This window comes from Parasteatoda tepidariorum, chromosome X1 (assembly GCF_043381705.1).
Source record: "Parasteatoda tepidariorum isolate YZ-2023 chromosome X1, CAS_Ptep_4.0, whole genome shotgun sequence".
In the NCBI taxonomy this organism is placed as follows: domain Eukaryota; kingdom Metazoa; phylum Arthropoda; class Arachnida; order Araneae; family Theridiidae; genus Parasteatoda; species Parasteatoda tepidariorum.
The window spans coordinates 76,515,675-76,536,235 of NC_092214.1; the positions used below are offsets into that span (position 1 = coordinate 76,515,675).

Here is a 20,561-nt window from a genome sequence, read left to right on the forward strand (position 1 = left end):
GTCATTTAGGGTGATTTGTTTATGTATATATATATATATATAATTATATATATAATTATATATGTATTAAAAACTAAATCGTAAATTTCATACCGGTTACCTTTTTGAAATTTTCTTAACTATTTAGCATTGTTAATATAAAACTACACTGCAATATTTAGTATTATAATATTAACCTTTTTTTTTTACTGTATGTACTCTACAACTCCAAATATTTCTAATTAAATTATCTTTCATTAAATGTATTTTATAGATATCTGGTATTTCTTAAATAAAATTTTTACCAAATATTAGTTATAGTAAGAACCATGGATTTTTTCCATTTTGTTCAAAACCTTGCCTACCCCACTTTAGGATTATTAGGAAACTAGTTAGCTAAGATCTTAAGGATATTAATACAATTTCTTCATCTCATAAACAATACCTATTGTTAAACTAGTTGAATTAAAATTTAGACTATTGACTAGATAAATGGTAATTTATAAATTTGCTGTATGACTTTTAACTTGCTGTCATTCTTCTCTTTTGAAATCTGTAATTTATTGTTTTATTATTTATGTATCATGAAATGGAGAGGTATATATTTAAAACATAGGGTTTTATTTATGCACGCAGTCTGCACTGTCTCTGTAGGTTCTCCTCCAACCCCCACCTCTACAGAAAGTCCCATACTCGTCATACTTGGAGTAATTTGTGGTATCATATTGGTTTTTATAGCTTTCGGTCTGGCCCTTTTTCTAATTAGGTAAGTTAAAATGTTTTTTTTTAATTATAAGTTGTGGTGGAAGGGTAAGTTTTAACAAACGAATTTGTCAAATAGAATTACATTAACAACAAAGTTAAATGTTAGCATAGCAAATCACTTGAAAAATACCCAATTCATAAAAATGTTCTTTTTTTTTTGGAAAAAAAGCTATTTCTATGCACTAAAAATATTTTCTTTTATCCCTTTGGGTAATTTTAAGGAACAGTATCTTGTCCTAATACAATACAAGGGCCCTAGGAAATATATGTCATAACTATTTCTTGTGTAAGATTATGTTCAAAATTCTCAAACAATATTATCTGTATCCATACCAAACTTGCATCAACTGCAGTAATCAGCTACGATTTTTAAAACTAGGGTCTTTTTCTAATGACAATGATTCTATAAATATTAATTTTTAAAATTCATCACTTAGTTACCAAGGTTTCTTTATTATTTGCAAACTGCATTTGCACAGTATACATATTAATTTTAAAATATGCTTCTAGCATCAACATTTTTAGAATTGCTGTATTTGAAAGAATAGACTCAAGATTTTAATTTCTTATTCTAACTATAGTTAGTACAACTTTTGAATGTTTTCAAGTATATAACTTTTTTTTTAAAGTTTTGAGTATGATCTTTTAACTCATGTTAAGTTTTTAACGCATAAAATATTCTATTCAGAAAAAGAAATACTGTACTGATTGGCACTGATCACATTATTTTGTCTCTCTCCTATAACATTTTGGCATGCTTTTGAAACATGACTTGTTTATATGAAAAACATACTTAACATAGTTTTTTTCCTAGTCTTGTTTATATTTTTTATTCATTTTCAAGTTATTAAAGCTGATTTAATTATATTTATGAAAAGCAATTCATTGTTAACATTTCTGTAAATTGAATATTTTTAATCTTGCTTTTGGCGGTTTCTACATACTATTTCTTATATTATGTTTTTTGTAAGCTAGTCTAAGTTTTCAGTTAATAATTTAAAGTTTTGATATCAATGTTGGAAAGGTGACAAAATCTCTCAGCCATTAAAAAAAATTTTAACCTATGTCAACAATATGGAAACTTCAGTATCATCTAGTGATGATCACCTCTGAATGTGTTTATAAATAGTTATGTTTGATTCATGAGAATATAACTTTTAAGAATAAATACCATTTGACCTGTTTAAATTTTATTTCCGCCAAAAAAAATGACTAAATATTTTATCATTATGTTCTACAAGAACCTTTTGTGTTATTTTCACATGTGCATCAAAATTTTGTAATCGTTTTAGAAAGTGTTCTATAGAAATATAATTACTCAGAACTCAACTATTTAATTTAGCAACGAGGGATTATATTGTTTTTCTGCAGGAAAAACTACAAGTACAAGGGCGCCCTTTAACTTCAGAAATTCTAAGTCAGTTAAAGCCCTTTGACCTAGCAATCCTGTCATACTGTTAAAATTGTCATATTATTGATTATATTAGTAGTTAAGCATTGTGTTGAATTATTCAACCTTCTATCTATTATAGTGCTGAACTTTGTTTACATTTTTTAAATTTTTACAACAATTTACTTTAAGATGTTTGCCTCTTTATTCCTTGCTAAACTTATTTAATTTATTAAAATACAACAGTACATCAGACAATACAACAGAATATCAAATATGACAGAACAGAATTTACAACAGAAATCTTCCTTGTTCTATGCACATTTTTGGAAACATGCCATGTCATAAGTTAATGAAAATCATATAATTTGCTGCCTCCCTTTCCTGTATGAATTAGATAACTGATCTAATATAAGTTAAGATATAATTTTTTAAAATAACTGTTAATTTGTGCATTGAAATTATCTGTGTATATATAATCTCGTAATTTTCCTTCATCATATTTTTCAAATTTCATAGGCTACCAAATAGCTATATTGAATACCTTTGCATAGCTATACCAAAATTTCCTAAGTAAATGAGATATATTTTTTTTAATCAAAAGACATATTTTCAATATTTACTTCAGAAAATCTGTAAATAAAACTTATAAAACAATATTTTACTTACATTGTTTGCTGTATTTGTTTAGCTGACTAAAATATTATGTCTTAACTAAATACATGATAGAAATAATTATTATTGCAGGAATAAACATGGGCCAAGGTATTTAGAAAATGGGGAGCGTCTGGGTCTTACTGCTTTGATACTTAGAACTATTCATAGAAATGGCCATTTACCTGGAAGTAAAGGTAATTTAATTTTTCAATTCAGCAGTTTTGCTTAAGGTATTTATCTTCTTAAGATAAGCATTGGTTCTACAACCATGAGGTATCTTATAAACCTTTCTTCTTTTTGTTTCCTTGGTCTTTTCCTTTATGCATCAGGCAGAGTTTCAAGCACCATTTATTTAAATTGATTATGTAATTTTTTTTTTTTTAAACTTTCATTTTATCCCTAGCATTCAGTTCCTGTGCCTTTAAATTTTACATCCAGTTAATCTGAGGATTATAGTTATGCATTATATGACTACAAAATGTGTGAAATTAAAAAATGGAAATTCAATGAAGCTGTAATGGTTATATTTAATTCAACAAATCAAAATTAGATTTCATTTTACTTTTCAGTACTTTTCATGACTGAATTGGGCCACAATATATTTCGTACAAGTTCCTAGTTTAAATTTAAAAAAATTTCAACAAATGGCACTATAGGGAGACCCATCTATCAATATTCTTGTTGTGTTTCTATGCATAAAAATTCATTTCTCCAATTATAATATGTGATTGTGGCTGATGGTGGACACTTCAAAAATGTTATCTTAGTTTGATTTTCATCTTTTTATTTATTTATAAGTCTATTCACTGCAATACACTGCTCTTCAAAAAAATTTTTAACTGAAAGTAGGAACACTTTGAAAAATAATTTAGGTCCTTTCATGTAAAATTGCCCCAATGCTTTTTTTTTTCAATCCTGTTTTTTTAATTTTTTTTTTTTTTTTTTTATATATATATATAATTTTGAAAAACTATTAGTTTAATTTTAAGCATCCTGTAATTTACTTTTTCTGTAAAGTAATGTACTATGTCATGAAAGTTTTTTTTTTTTTTTTTACTATTATTTTTGTTTGAAAAATTATACAATTACTTAATGTACTGCTATTTTAAGATTTCATCTTTGACTTCGCTTGTTAAGATTTTTTTTTAGCAGAGAGGTTTTTTTTTGTTTTGTACATAAAGCTTCCTAATAATGATGTTTTTAAATCTGAATATTTACAAAGAAAATTAGATATTTGAAGTTAACATATTACAACATATTATTATATGTGTTGAATTATCTCTTTTGTTTGTTTTTTAAATGTTTTGCTCACAATAAGTTTAAGTAACTTTTTAATTTTAAACACTTAACAGTAAATTTAATTACTCCTTAAATTTCTGTGTTCTCAAGAAGTGCATATTTTTGGTTCTCTTTATTAGATGGTAAACTTTTTTCCTCTTTCAGAGAATTCTCATTACATTTGAACTCTGTTGTACTAATTACGCATTTTTTTAAATTTTTTTTTATATATATATAAATAGAACTTGATTGTTAAATATTATTTGTCATAGTTTGGTTAAACAACTTAGTCGTCATTTGAAATATTTCTTACAGTTTTTAATGTAATAAAGATATTTTATTCTATTCGTCTACTTTAATAATTGTTGTAATTTATTTTTCTGACACAGATTTATTTTAATTTAGCAGGAAATTTGTCTAAAGTGCCTAGACTTGGTCCTATCTCTAGTGAAGAACTTCCTGCTGCATTTGTTGAAAGACATATGGATAGTGATTTGCTTTTTCAAACTGAATTTGAGGTATATTCAATGTGTACTTTTTGCTTGTGATTCCTATAATAAATAAATAAGTTTATTACTGATGAGTTAATAAGTAAAATTAATTTATAAGGCCTATGTGCTTAAAGTTCAAAATTCTTATGACACATTATTTCATTGTAACTTTTATTCATATAAATATGCTATTATACTTTCAGATTACGTATATAAATGTGCTATTATATGCCCTATTCTAATTTGAACTTACGGGGAGACAACCAAAAAGAAAGGAAAATTCATTAACTGTATTTTAATTCATTAATATCCAAATCTCACTTTTTAATAATGTGTATTTTATATATTAATATTAAATATTATAATACAAGTGGGAAAAGAAGTTTTTAAAAATCCTGATTGAAAACCTTTGCTTTATTTGAAAAAGTTGAGAAGTTTGTAAAATTTTGGAGATGTCAAAAACTTTTAAAATCTAATATTTTTTTTAGATTCCAAGGAAAAATCATACAAATGCATTTGCTTGAACATTTCCTGATTATAAATTAATTAATCAATGTGTAATATTAATAAAAACTGGACACTTGTGGATGTTTGGAAAAAAATGTTTTTGATTTGAACATTAATATAAAAAAATGCTACTTTGTCAACCAAAGGCCTAATACATGTTATCATTGATAAAATTTAAATGAAAAGAATACTTAATATAATTTACACACAAAAAAAAAATCCATGTGAGCTTGTAATTCCTTTTTAAAACAGTCTCTAATAATAAATTACAGGAACTAATTACTCAAACTGCTAATGTTAAAGACTGTTATGCATATATATCTCCTTTTTTTGATCTTTTAAAAATTTTGTTTACTTTAACATCAGCTGCTCTTTTTGAAAATTCTGTCAACTACTTTTAGAGGGTATTTGTTTCCAAGATGATTGCATTTATAACTACCATATATCCCAGTGTATAAGTTGTCTTTTCAATTGAAAAAACTTGACAAAAATTAAGGGATTAATTTATACACTGGTAATAAAGTCTGACATTCGTTGATTGCAAAATATAGATAAGTTATAAGCAATGATATATGAATAACTCTTTATCAATTTATCTCCTTCACAATCTGTTTTTATTATGTTATGTACAATTTTGAATTTTCTCTCGTCATACTTTCTTCACATATAAAGGTGTTTTTAGAAACAATGCTTTAAATTACGTTCAAAAAAAGATTAAGAATAAGAAAAGTTAAAATAATTTATTCTGGAGTATTTCAAAATATGTAACTGTAAAACTACTAATTTAAAGATTCCAGACCATCTCAGTGTCAGAGTCAATAACGGTAGCAGTGTCAACTCATGGATCCCACTCTGCCATGGATTTTACTTCATCCTCATATACTAAGCTCCATAAAAAATAGTCTTCATCCCCTTCCAAAGAATTCAAAATACCACACTTTCTAACCCATTTCAGCTCAGTGTTGCTAGTCTAACAACACTTAATCCAAAAATTTTACAAATCAGTAAAAATGCTTCTAAGCCTTTTATTTGCCTCTAAAGTTCGCCAATTTTGAGCTACCTCTATTCTTTAAGCAACGAAGTGATAAAGTATGCCTCTTTAGTGAGAATACACTGACTGAGGTTGCAATTGCTGTATGTTGCCTGACCAAAATTTGCAATCGACGTTTGCTCTTCAGCAAGGAGTTAAAAAATTTTACAATAGCATTTGAACCCTATTTTGCCATGCGTCTATGACAGTGCACTGCTGACTTAAATAAAAGGAAAAACTTTCTGCAAGCACAGAATCGGAACAAACTTTCTGCAAGCAATTTATTGACTCATGTAACTAGTTTCAACCTTTTTATCGCCACCTAATTTTGACAAATTTGTTTGAAAATCATTGATTTTTTTTAATAGTTTTTTAATTTTTATGTAACTTTATATTGATAATTATACGTGCCACCATACCAGCATATATTTCTTTTCATTAACAGTTTTTTGAAGATATAAAACTAGTTATTAACTTACCTTGTTTTACCTTTGACTTGGCTTTCTCTGTATATCTAAAATCTCAATACATCAGAATTTGGAATGTTTTTTCAATTTTGTTATTTTTTTTTATATTGAAAATTTTTCAGTGGCAGTGATAAATTTTCTGAAAACGGCATTCACAGTTGGTCTATATTATGCATAGCTGGCGCACAGCTTAGATATTTTCTATTTTTGTAAGTTTTTTTTTCTCCTGATTAACTGATCACCTCACAGCATTTTTTATTTGTGGGCAATTGTACCATATCCAGAGAAAACAATGTGAAATGGTTTTAGCTTGAGAACATTTTGTAGACTTAATTATTTTTTTATGTTTTTTAATTTTTGAAATTTTAATACTTAGTTGTTTTTCAGCAGTCGACTTATATATCTGACATACCAGAAATTTTCTATCTTAAAGTTAAAAATCAGGATAAACTTATACACCAGGAAATATGGTACTCCCCTGATTTTATTTATTATATAAATATTTAAAAATATGAAAATAAATAGGTTATTTTTCTTAAGCAAAAATGTTTTAGATTTTTAAAAAATCATTCTTATAATAATATTGATAATAAAAGGAAATCTTCAATAAAAATGTATTGTAAATATCAAATTTGAAAAATGTTTTATTAATTTTGATAATTATGTATCTTTTAACCTAATATTATAACTGCAGTTTTAATATACGTTATTTACTGTTAATAAAAAAAATTTAATTTAGCAAAAGGTGTTAAGTTTATAAGTAGATTTTTTTTTATAAAAAAGGCATTAAAAAATTAACTTTCACAGTTAGGTTAATATGTAATGTTAATGAATGATTTGTGTAATCTTTCATTTTTTATACTCTTTATTATTTATTCTCAATCCAATATCCTTTTCAGTACAGTGCACAAAAAAACTTGTTCCGTGCACAAAAAACTTGTGGAGGCTCAATTTTAATGGTTTGAGGAGGTGACCTGAAATATGCTAATTAATTAGTGAAGATGATATTTTATGTTATTAAACAATTATTATTAGAATATTAATTTCATTTTTTCCATATTTGCTAAATTTTTTGCCGCATCGAGACCTTTTCAGCGAATCGAAATTTTCTTGTACACAATTATAAAATCCATTTATCCAAAAATAATTACTTAAAAAATAATGTTTCGATTCTTTTTTATCATTTTAATTAAATAGTCTAAAAAAATTTGGAATTGAAAAGTATATGCACATTTTTACATAATTTCATAGGATGTAATTTTATATGTCAGAATACAGAATTTGACTGATTATGTTCAAATTTTGTGCTACAGTGGAAAGTCGCATATCCGGAATCGGCGGGACTTCCCGAAGTCCGTATATTTGATTTTTCCGTATAATTGACCTCCAAGGTAAACAAAGCTTAAAATGATCTGAATCTAAGAAGCAGAAAATAAATAAACATTATTTTTCGGGCAATAATGCTTTAGTATTAGAACGATATCTAATCAATCATAAACAAAATATTAGAAAAAATAATTATTGCTATTTTAAATATAAATATAGAAAACGAAAAAAATTCATAGTTATGAAAATATTAATTGCCCTCTCCGCCATTTTGAACTAGAACGATTCAAGCAAGAAGGGGACATTCCCGTCATTCATTAAGGTGGGTATGTGGAGAAGAAAAATTCATTCCCTCCTTACTTGTCATTCAAGTTGAGGGCGGGGTAGTGACAAATTCTTATTTTCTCTCCCATCATTGGCTATCAAGAAAGCATAAAGGCGTGGCATGCTGATTGGGTTCTCTTTATTTTTTCTTGTGTTGCTAAAGGTGATTCCCCCTCCACTTTAACATTTGCTGTGTTTACCCTTTTTCACAGTATTTCTTCTTCCCCTAACACTCAAATAAAAAGGTTCCAGGAAATGCCTCTTTTAGGAAAGAATATCTCTGCATAGGAAAGAATGGGGAGGGAGGGGACTCAGTTGTGCTCTTTTGAAAACAAATCTCCCCCTCTCCCATTTTCTGCATTCCAGAGGAGGAGCGTCATGGTCTTAGTAGATCTTCTGTTCTCTTTTCTGTTGATTTATGGGTTCAATGCATAGATCTCTAGAAGCTGAAAAGGGGAAAAACCNTTTTTTTATTTTTTTTTAAAATTAGAGGGGAAGATGAAGAAATGTTTGTTTATTTTGATTGTTAAAAAGTGTCCGGGAAATCGACCCTTCCGGAAAAGGGACGTCCGGATATGGGACGTTACACTGTATTTAAAATTACATTTTTTTTAAAGTGATATAATAATTTGTATACCTTAAAATTCAATTTTTTTGCTATTATTGAATAAAATAATTATTAAAAGTTATTTTTGCATCATCTTTGGCTAAATGAATTTTATAATTGTATGGGAAAGTTTTTCATTTAACTTCAAAAATTCCTGAGATAGGGAGAAATACACAAAAAGTAAAATTAACATTAAGAAGTCCAAACTTTAGACTACTCTCCTATTCTATTGGGGTCAAATTTCCCAGATTCTAACTACCACCTATATTTTGAGGGTCAGAAATTCAAATCCCTGGCAGGAAAAGGATATATTAGTTTAGAAAAAAAATTTTGTGTGTGATTTTGTAACAAAATATTGTATTCACTAAATAATTAACATATTTGAAGTCACCCCCTCCAACTATTAAAATTGAGTTCTAGTACATGAAGATGTGATAGTTAGATCAAAAGTTATTTGCAATGATTTTTTATTTTTATCGCTCTACTCAACTACCTGTAGGGTTATCTAAGTTTAGTACTATTTTGAAATTATAACTTTTATTGCTCTGGTCTATTAAGTTTTTTTTTATTCAGTAATGTCATAATTAAATGAAAGTTTTAGAAATTATTATTCGTCTTATGGTCTTGGAAAAGACTAGGATCTTTCTTATGATCTGGCTTTAAAAGCAAATTTTAATCGCATAATTTTATTAACCGCATAGTATTTAAATTAGTTGTAAATTGTCAAAGAAATATTTCTTATTTTTATTTCTTAAAACCTTCTAAAGAATTATTTTTGCACTTAAAGTCAGTGCAGAGAAATATTAGAATTTAAATTCTCATTGACAAATTTTTTTTATTGATTACTAAGCTTTAATAAATGTTTATTGAAGCTCATTCTTTTGAAATAAAATTACTTTTGAATAAGGCTTAGATCTCATAAATTTACACTGAGAAATTTCAATTCAAAGGTCATTAATGTTTCATTCTTTTTCAGGCTCTTCCTGACAGTTTTAAGGATAGAACAACTCATGCTTCAGATGCTCCTGAAAATTTGAGCAAAAACCGATATCCTGACATTAAAGCCTGTAAGTAGTAGGATAAATTCTTTTTTCTATAAAAATATCTTTTCAAGAATATATATTATGTGTGTTTATATTGTTAAATATTCAGCAGAATTGAAGTACAATGAAACCTCACATTACAGACCTCTTACAATGCATTTCTATGTATTACAGAAGTTTTACCTTCAAGGAGGTATTGCTATGTTTCCTATCAAGCGGGAAATATTAGGAGTGTAAACTTATTTTTAGCTATCCAAAAATGATGAAATTGGTGTAAAAATGCTAAATGATTTTAAAAATACACCATGAAGATATGTTAAATTGCAGCCGCTTAAAAAAAAATTCTTTCATATCTTTCTTTTCAAATAGATAAATATAGTACAAAGGAATGTATGTATATCAAATTTCTTTGTCTATTTTTTTACTGTAAACATTATAATTTTGTTAATTTTAATAAAAATCAATGTAAATAGTTATTAAAGATTATTTAATTATTTATATATCTTTGCAATTATTCTAAAAACACCCTTCAATATTAGTGTACCCATCTCATAATTGGACAACTCTCATTAGGGGACAATTTTTTCAGTCTCAAGAATGCTGACTCAACTGAGGTTTCTTTGTATATAGCTTTGGATACAGTTTTGTTGTAATTTGCAAGCTTTATATAGCAATATGTTCATTTTTTTAGATGACCAAACAAGAGTTAGACTTCCTTTAATAGATGGAGTTGCTGGTTCAGATTATATAAATGCTAATTTTATAGAAGTGAGTAGTTTCATATTAAGTAATTTTAGTAATTAATCTTATTTAGTAATTGTTTAGGTATTGAATAATTGAGTTAATCTTATTTAGTTCATTTATATTCTTATTCCAAGTTTTACCCATTTAAATTTTGTATTTTTCAGTCATCCTTTGAAATTAAAAATTATTTAATCATATAATATATGTGTGAACAAATGGGAGTTTTTTCAAATACTTACATCTACAAACCTGTATGCTTACAAAAAAAGAAAAAAACAGAAATTAAACCTTAATTTGCTTGACTAAACATACCATTTTCTCCAAAGAAATCCAAGTAGACAAAATTCAACATTAAATAAATTAACAAAATTAAATTAATTAACAATTTATTTTTCTCGTTTTGCTTTTATTCATAATTAAGCCTCAAGAAGTGCTAAAAGTAACGTAACAGTATTTTTTTAATGAGTATTTTTTCTAGCATATTTTATTATAAAATCCTCTTGTAAAATTCCATACTTGAAAAAGACTATTCAACTAAATTGCATTCTGTGAGAATTCAAATAAGAAGCCTCAATCAACTTCTCAGAATTTTATTGCTGATTGTTCAATGCAATTATTTGCAAACTCCTCAAAGTTGCTGATTTTCCTCATTTTACTGGTACAATGTTGTTAGTTTTATCTAGTAATAAAATAAAGTAAAATGAAATAAAAACTATCTTTCTCTAGTGATCTTTAAACAGATCTAACTCTTTGTAATTTTCAGCATTTATTACTCAGAGCCTTTAATTCTCTCCCCCAAAAGATGTCATACTAGTTGTGTACAAATGTTTCGATGAATGTACGATATTTTGAACAATCTTCTGATTTACTATTGCAAAAATGTTAAAAGAAAAGAGTAATGGGATTCTAACATCCATTAAATTACATCTAACATCCATTAAAATAATGTAACAATTTTCATCAAAATATGTCTCAGTAAAACGTTATTTATCCTATTCTTGTATTTGACGTACATATTCAATTCTGCTTTAACAAGGTTTCTTATAAAATAATTAATTTTTAGTGAATTAAATGTTATTACATGAAGTTTTAATCATGACTATTTACTGAAATAATGTATTAAATTAAGATTATTTATTTATCAGGGATACAAAAACCGAAAAATGTTTATTTGCGCGCAAGGTCCATTAGATAGAACAGTTTTTGATTTTTGGAGAATGTTATGGGAACATCGTGTCACTGTAGTCGTAATGCTTACTGGAATAGAAGAACATGGGCAGGTAAAAATACCATTTAGGATTATGAGTATTTGTTTAATAAAATTTGAATCTTTTGATCAACATATTTTATTACTCTAAAGTTTAAAAAGATCAATTTTGGTTTCTAATATTTTCAGGTGAAATGTGCTCAGTATTGGAGTGAAAGTTGTCCGAAAGAAATCGAAAAAATGTTTGTAATATCATTAGTGAGCACCAAAAGGTATTCTGACTATATTGTCCGAAGATTCCAAGTAGATTTCACAAAGGTACAAAGCAACATAAAACTTCAACAAAAAGCTTTAACTTTTGAAGAGTGTTCATATTAATTAGTTACATATGCATGCAATTAATATTTTTTTTATTATTCTTGTTCAATATAAAAGTTTTCTGTTTAATCGTATGGACCCATTGTTCCTATTGCATGAAAATGATGTAGAGTTTGAAGTTTATTTTGTCCAGATAAGAAATTTTTCAATTTCATTGGGAGGTACTTTGGTCTCATCATAAAATTAAGCTGTTAAAAAGTACACAAAGTTATATTATTGAAAAAAATTCTTATTAATGTGTATGTTAAATTAATATTTTTTTCATTATTCGGATATTGGGATTCAAGTTTGCAGAAAAATACTACACGTAGAGTGTTTGGATCAATGGTTGTGTGGTTAATAATCACAGAGTTCAAAAACGGGCTATCTTCATAGGAAATCCACAATAGGTGACCTGTTTTAAAAATAATTGATTTGATTAATTGTCTCGATTCTATAAAAGTGCAATATCTTGAGTCATATTCAGTTGAAGCTCGAAATATTAACCTTTAGTTCAAACAAAAGTGGGCATTATAATATGAGGTCATTGTATTGTGAGTATACATGAATACCATAATATTCTCTCAATTCAGAGAATGCTAGACCAATTTTTTCAAAGCAATGCTACAGAGCCACGATGGCACAGGGGATAGAGCGTTCGCCTTCCAATGAGGCGAACCGGGTTCGAATCCCAGTCTATACGAATTCCGCATCCAGCTTGCACCAACCACAGTGCTGACGTGAAATTTCCTCAGTGATAAACGGATCATGGGTTAGAGTCCCCTTGTCGTCAGGCTAACCGTGGGAGGTTCTCGTGGTCTCCCTCTCCGTGTAACGCAAATGCGGGTTAGCTCCATCAAAAAGTCCTTAACGAAGGCAAATTTCTCCCAATGCTCGATCCAGGAGGATTCAGGATTGGGTTCAAAATTACAAGGCTACGGAGTTGAACATTGGTAGTCGTAAACCCATAAAATTGGGTCGGCTGTTCAATGATAGTTATATAAAAAATATAATTAAAAAAAAGCAATGCTACACTTAAATAAGAACAAGAGAACTGACATAATGATTGATGTCATTACTACTTGTATTTTTATATATATATATCTATGCACATAAGTACCGTTTTAAATTATGTATTAGTGGAAAATATATTACAAATAATACTCTGAATAAGGACAGCCATTTTCGATAAGTAACATGTATCCAGAAACTTGACCAAACTTGAAGAGACCTATTCCAGAGAGTGCCTTTTCGGTCTGATCCACTATCTCGGATACATTTCTCCAAAGCAATGTTAAAAGGTAGGCAAGCAAGGGAATGACCCTGACGCAAGCCTCTTTCAGTTACAAAGGGTTCAGAAAGATGGTTTTTAAATTTAAACCTGCATCTCACATTATTGAGTGTAGTGCCGGTGAGGTTAACAAGCTTTGCAGGTATACCGAACTCATTCATTGCCTCAAGCAGATTATCCCTCTTGATGCTATCATAGGCAGCCTTGAAGTCTATAAATAAGTAAAAAGTCTTGATGTTATATTCTTTAGTTTTTTCCAGGATTTGTCTTAGAGTGTGGATTTGGTGAATGGTGGACATTTGAGCTCTAAATCCACATTGGTAGTTTCAAACCACTTAATCGGCAAAAGGCTGGAGTCTAGCAAAAAGAATATTGGAGAAGATTTTATATGCCATATTGAGTAGGGTAATGCCTCTGTAGTTACAACATTCAAGTTGGTCTCCTTTTTTAAAGATGGGGCAGATAGATAATTTAATTTCATATTCTTTAAGAACGTTTTGATCATTTAATTTAGAAATGTCAGGTTTAAAATCTCTGATTTCTCTCCTGTGATAGAAATTCTTACATAATTGGAGTCTGACTTTGTAAATCACAAGGACATGGTCTGTGTCGACATTCTCTCCTCTAAAACTTCTCACGTCCATCACATTGCTGCGGTGTCTCATGTCCACAAGTATATGATCTATTTGGTTAAGAGTTAACCCATCAGGGGACCGCCAAGTATACTTGTGTATATCTCTATGTGGGAACCCCGTGCTTGTGACGAACAGATTTTCTCAGACAGCAAAGTTAAAAAGTCTCTGGCCGTTTCCGTTAGTATCGAAGTGAAGGCTTTCACCACCAGCGTAGGTTCTAATAAATCCTTCCCTGCCGATCTTAGCATTGAAGTCCCCAATTACCATCTTCATGTCCTGTGGAGGGCAGGAATTATAGCTCTTCATCAACAGGTCGTAAAATACATCCTTTTCCACATCATCTTTCTCTTCAGTCGGTGCATGAGCACAAATCGGGGTTATGTTGTAATGCCTTCCTTTCAGTCTTATTTTACAGAGTCTCATACTTATAGCCTGAAAGTCAATGACGCCCTACTGAGTCTTTTGTTCACAATGAAACCGACACCAAAATGGTGTGATTTGTCATGGCAGCTGTAATATACTCTGCTTTCCTTTTTTTCCAAAATTCATTTCCCCAACCATCTGATTTACTGAATTGCAAGGACGTCTAGCTTATAGTCGTTCCATGTACTAAATCTCGAGTCCTTTTCCATGCTGAGTCATCTGGGTAGAACAGAGCCGGTATATGCACATTGTTGAGGTTTCTGAACTGGGGTCTTTTACAGGGTGGGGTAGTTGGCCCCATGCCCAACCCCCAACCTGGAGGACCAGTCCCCTGATATAATCCCCAGGGGCAGGGTGCCCGGTTATACCCCTGGATGCTGGGTGTCAATTTTAGTCGCCTTTTACGATATGCATGAGCTTTATTCGGACTATTCTTTCTCATCCGGTCACCACCCGAGTATTCTTCTTATCAGCATTTGTATTATGACTAAGTATTTTTTTAACGATCGTTATTCCTACATTTTTGTTCTAAAACTGTGGCATTTTTAAACAATTTAATTGCGATTTTTAGCATCAAATTTTTCGTTTTAAAAGTAAGAACGATTTTTGTTTCTGATATTTTGTTAACTCAAAGCATTATACTTTTTTCATTGCTTTGGTTTGACTTAACTTGTAATGTCACAAATAAGATTCGGATCTGTTTACATGTAAACTTTCTATATAATGAGAAAGAACCATAAGTCAAGTTGGTTTTTCTGCAATGTAAAATTAAAATATTTATAGGTGTTTACTCAATAATAAGCAGTTTTTTATTAATTTGAAATTGCCATATTGTTGGAAGGATTCCCCAATGTGCATAAATTAGAACTGAATTATATGAAGTGATATTTTATGAAAAACTTCTCCTGATTTCTACAAAAATGACCTTGTTTATAACTGAATGTGAGTCAGTGACTGTTTCTTACACCTCAACCTTTTATTTAAGGTAATTACTCAATTTGTTTTTCTTTTTGTTGTCGGTAATGATCCAGTTATTTTAATTCTTTCAACAAACATTTTATAGGATGGCCTGACCGAAGAGAGGGAAATTTTACACTTTCATTTTGTTCTTTGGAAAGATTTTCTGGCTCCTGAACAACCATCTTGGCTTTTGCGTTTTATTAAACGTGTAAATGAACACTACTGTTCAGATCGGGGACCACTTCTTGTTCATTGTAGGTTCGTATTTTTTCTTTTTAAAAAAAAATGTTTCCTTTAATTTTTTCAAACTTCAAGCAATTTTTTTTCAACTTTCAATTAAAACTTCATTTTTTATGCTCATACAATTTGATACTTTATTTTTTTTCTAAGAACACAAGTCTTAAATATTAAATAAATCGCATTTTTCAGTAACTTTTTTGTAAAGTTGCATTTAAATCAAGGTTAACCTTTCATCTGGAAGAAACATATTTCTTCCAAGAAACTCGAAGGAACTGAAATTGGCCATTAGAATGGTTTAACAATAAATAATAAAATGAATTTAAGTCATATAAAATTTAATAAAATAAATAAGTAAGAAATTTTGCATTAATTTTTCTTAAAAATAATTGTTGTCATATTATTTATTTTAATTTTATACTAATTTTAGAATCAATCTAACTATTAATAATGTTGTATTTTGATTTAATTGTCCTTATTTTCCTAAATAAAAAGGCACACCTATATTTACACTAGTGTCCAAAATTAAGAGAATTGGTATAATACACAAATAATAACCATTCAACAGTTATAATACACATGCATGGTCATGTGTAGCATTCCTCAGAATCGGATAGTATCAAAAAGTGGTTACAGAATTTGGTTAAAAATTGGTTTAATAGAGGTATGGCCCCCTTGTACAGATATGCAGGTTTCACACGATGATTTCATACTGAAAATAAGGCAGTTTAGGAGTTCCCTTGGCAGTTTTTCCCACTCATTCAGTAATGCTGTTTTCCGACACTTGATAGTCCTTGAAGGAGTGTTACATGTTGCAATTGCCCTCCCCAAAGCATCCCAGGTATGTACATAGTACTGATGTCTGGAGATCTGGCTGACCAATCCATCCAGCAAATATCTTCGTTTTCCAGAAAATGGTTAACCGGAAGTGCTCCTTGTGGTGTCGCATTGTCATCCATTAAAAAGAAAAAACAGGACCCACTGCACCTCTGAAAAGATAAACCTAGGACTCCAAGATACCAAGCACACCTATATCCAATTGCAGTATATCTTTCAGAGTCATAGAGGGGTGTGCGGGAGTCCAGCATTATGGCCGCCTAGACCTGCAAACCTCGGCCCCGATAATGATAGATTTCTCGGACATTAGAGGGCAGGTAGTCAGTCACTGATTCTCCTCATAGGGAAATACCTCGAGAGTCAGTGGTCAGGCTAAAACGAAATTCATCAGTGAATAAGACATTGGCCCATTAATCCATGCTCCAATCTCTATGATTTCTGCACTGATCCCTAAACTGACTGTTCTGTTGGCAGAACTCAGCGAGATGCAAACAGTAGGTCTTTTTGCAAACAGCTCTTTCTCATGAAGCCATCTGGAAACAGTAACCATTTAAACTTGTCTTCCTGCGGCCGCATTGAGGTCACAAGAGGGCTGTGAAGCTGCAGCATTTTATTATTTTTTTTGTGCTTCCTATAATCAACAAATACCGATTTTTGTTGGCTGTTGTGGCTCTTGGCTTAGCTTTCTCTTCTTTCCCAAATCTATGTCGAAAAGAACATAGGAAATCTTTTCTCTATGTTCTTTTTGACAAATCCGGAATCCTGATATTGTTTCCATAAATTGCTCTCTACAGTAGGCATTAAATTTAATTCTCTACAAATCTGGATTTGAGACTGGCCTGCTTTAATTCCCCCCACAATCCAGATTATCATTCGATAATCTAAGCATTGGTAGTTACTCATCTTTGTTGAAGTTAAATTAATAGAATTGGTTAGGTAGTTGCAAAAAATGCAGCAAAAATGAGATTAAATAAATAATGAAAGCGATGATGATATTAACGAATGTGAAGAATTTTAAGCAGAACCACTGTCAATGTATGTAAAGGTTTTTGAATACTCACTTTTTTAAAACTAGATGTGCAGATGATAATGTTTTTCGGGCCATGAGTCTTATCTGGTGAAAAATAAGACAGTTCAAAGCAAATTAACTTTAACTTTTTTTTTACTGTATGGAAATTAAAAATAAAGTTAAGTACTATATTCATAATTTAGTAGGTATGTATGAATTTATATGATTTCTTACCAACTCGTTTTTTACAAGGCTTTAGTTATATTGAGTAACTATTGTGATCTCTTCATTCTTGTTATAAGACATCTTGACTGTATTGAGGGGCTCAAATCTAAAGAATTACCAAATCAGAAACCTTAAGAGAGTTATCTATTGAATTTGACTGCTCGCTAATGAGCCAACTATGAACAACAAAAAAAAAAAACACTGTTGTAGCATCCATTAACGAGTAATCAATCTTCACACATGTGTTGTCTTGTGCTGAATCTGATATAAAAGGAAAGCCTTTAACAATTTTTTTGAGAAAATATGTTTTTAAATATTTACAAAAATTTATTCTTTAAATAAATGGGTATTGGAAGGAAATGGATGATTTCAGAGTCATGGAATATGGATAGAGATTCCGTAATTTGAGAATTGCTTCAATGAGAATTAAAGAAAGCGCCGCAAAAAACTTATCACTAAACTTCCATAAAAACTTATCACTGCTCTTCATTCTGATGCTAGTGGCTAGAACTCTAGATTAATTTTTAACAGAACAATGTAATAAGAAAATGCATTCATAAACTGCTAATAATAAAACCGATATTTCTTTGGTTATATCTTGTTCTAATCTTATTAATGAATTAGTTATTTTTGAGTAGTTATTTTGTATATTTTAACCTAAAAATCATAAAATGGGTAATGTCATTAGGCTAAAGTGAATGATTTCTTCTGTCATTCCTATTTATTTTTTCCAACCATCCTGTTTTTCTTACTATTACAAATTTAGCTGATGTCACTGCATCAGACAAGCAAACAGGCAAATTTTATAATATTGTTAGAGATCTTTCAAAGTTATTTTACCATTACAAATAGAAAGTTCGGATAAATACTGTACATAAGTTTTTTATGATCCTAAAATTCACTTGGGTATGCTTTACCCATGTGTGTAGTTAAGATTTTGTGAAACTAATAGTGTTATTTTTTTATATTTGTTATTAAAAATTTTAAAAAGCATAATTTTTCTTCTGGAATATTGTCATTTAAATTATTTTTATAATTATCTTTTGATCATTATTTATTTTAGTGCTGGCGTAGGTCGCACTGGTACTTTTGTAGCTATTGATAGCTTATTACAACAGTTAGAAGAAGAAGGGCGTATAGATGTATTTGCTCATGTTAGTACTTTAAGACATCAGCGAAATTTTCTGGTCCAGTCACTTGTAAGCTGCTTTTTGTTAGTTTATTATAAAATGTTTTGAGTTTGTTTATTAGAAAATTTGTGATTATTGTCCAATGTTTCATATATTTAATGTTCACATATTTGAAGTCTTTTAATTAAAATATTATATCAAACCTTCTTTAAAAAATAAAAGGGAATATTTATGTACTATTATGTTGAATGTCACAAAAAATTTGAGAAACCTCCTCTAGTTTGCACTTCTTAATAATTTTTACTCAACCTTCCTTTGTACGATTTTAATCCGATTTCTGCTGTAATGGGAAAAAATTGAATATCACAGAAATAAAATTCATCATTTCTCTACATCAAGAAAAAAAAATCACATATTTTTTTCTCGCCTCTTTCATAAAAAGACATTCACCAAGAATCACACACTCAGCTTCAGAGTGTCGAAAAATTTCACATTTTTGAAAAAATGCAAATTTGAGAGGAAATTGTCAGGACTAAAGGGAGAGATTAACTGATTATTCAAAAGTGTGATTTGGAATCTGCGAATTGGACACAAAAACAAATTCAAAATTTTAAAAAACTATGTGGAAATCCCAGAGTGTTTAGATGCAATCGACAAAACCACATAGAAAGTAAAATAATTCATCACAAATCGAATGCATCAAAAACTGATTTTACAAATGCAAGATTCAAAATTTCCTGTGTGTGATGATGTAGCATTAAAAAACTATGAAAATTGGCTGCAGTAGCTGACGAAAAGACGATCGTAAATCCACGTGGGTTTGTCGGTAAATTGTCAATAATTGAGTGCGCGATTCAAAATTTGAAGAGGGAAATAATATCATATTAAAACATTGAGATTTTAAAAACCAAGTGAAAATCCGTTCTAATAACTAATGAAAAAACAATTGTCAGGACAGCGCGGATTCACTGTGGGATCGTCGCTAATCGAGTGGATTGAGTAACAGGGTTCCCACGGTCCTTAAAAACTGCTTAGTTTTTATTTTGAAAATTAAGGGCCCTTAAAAGTCCTTAATTTCTAGTATCACTAGTTGGTTGGAACAATTTTTTTATCTTAGGAAAACATCCACAATTAAAAAGTACGTCTTTCACCTAGAATGAGACCCTGGATCGAGGGTAGAACATTTTAAATGTGAGGGTAGGGATTACAAGCAAGTGGAAGAAAACACACCTGTCGACGCTCAGGTAAATATGTACTCGCTCAATAAACAGAAATAAGCGGACTGTAATTTTGCACAATATATTCATTTATTAATATTTGGAAGAGAGCTTTTTTTGTTGCTCTTTACGGCTCTCCTTCCACACACACATTCTCTCTTTTTTACAAGTTTTTCTAGATGGCGCTACAAAACTGTGCGGATACATACCGCCGGACGTTGCATTGTTTTAACAATCAACAATTACACAACTATTACTATACTAACAATTACTATTACACAATAAATTTTACATGATTATGAAAAGTAATATAAAGTTTTAAAAAAAGTATTCATTCAATTGGCAATAAGTAAATCTTGGAAATGGGCCTTTTAAAGATTCCTTTGTTTGTTTTAATACTACAAACACGAACTCTGCCATCCTTT

The 20,561-nt window shown here is 29.5% G+C and overlaps 1 protein-coding gene across 4 annotated transcripts in view; it reads left to right on the top strand.

Annotated features, from left to right (window-relative positions):
• LOC107437280 (tyrosine-protein phosphatase 69D) overlaps positions 1–20,561 on the top strand; it is a 148,955-nt gene that overhangs the window by 76,654 nt on the left and 51,740 nt on the right. For 3 of the 4 annotated variants that reach the window (XM_071187582.1, XM_043052292.2, XM_071187584.1), the window contains 9 exons: positions 616–745; positions 2,882–2,985; positions 4,475–4,587; positions 9,798–9,888; positions 10,556–10,632; positions 11,754–11,888; positions 12,005–12,133; positions 15,585–15,739; positions 18,853–18,988. In XM_071187582.1, the coding sequence (XP_071043683.1) occupies positions 616–745; positions 2,882–2,985; positions 4,475–4,587; positions 9,798–9,888; positions 10,556–10,632; positions 11,754–11,888; positions 12,005–12,133; positions 15,585–15,739; positions 18,853–18,988 (1,070 nt within the window). The remainder of the gene's footprint in view (positions 1–615; positions 746–2,881; positions 2,986–4,474; positions 4,588–9,797; positions 9,889–10,555; positions 10,633–11,753; positions 11,889–12,004; positions 12,134–15,584; positions 15,740–18,852; positions 18,989–20,561) is intronic. The other variant, XM_071187583.1, reaches the window with a different exon arrangement.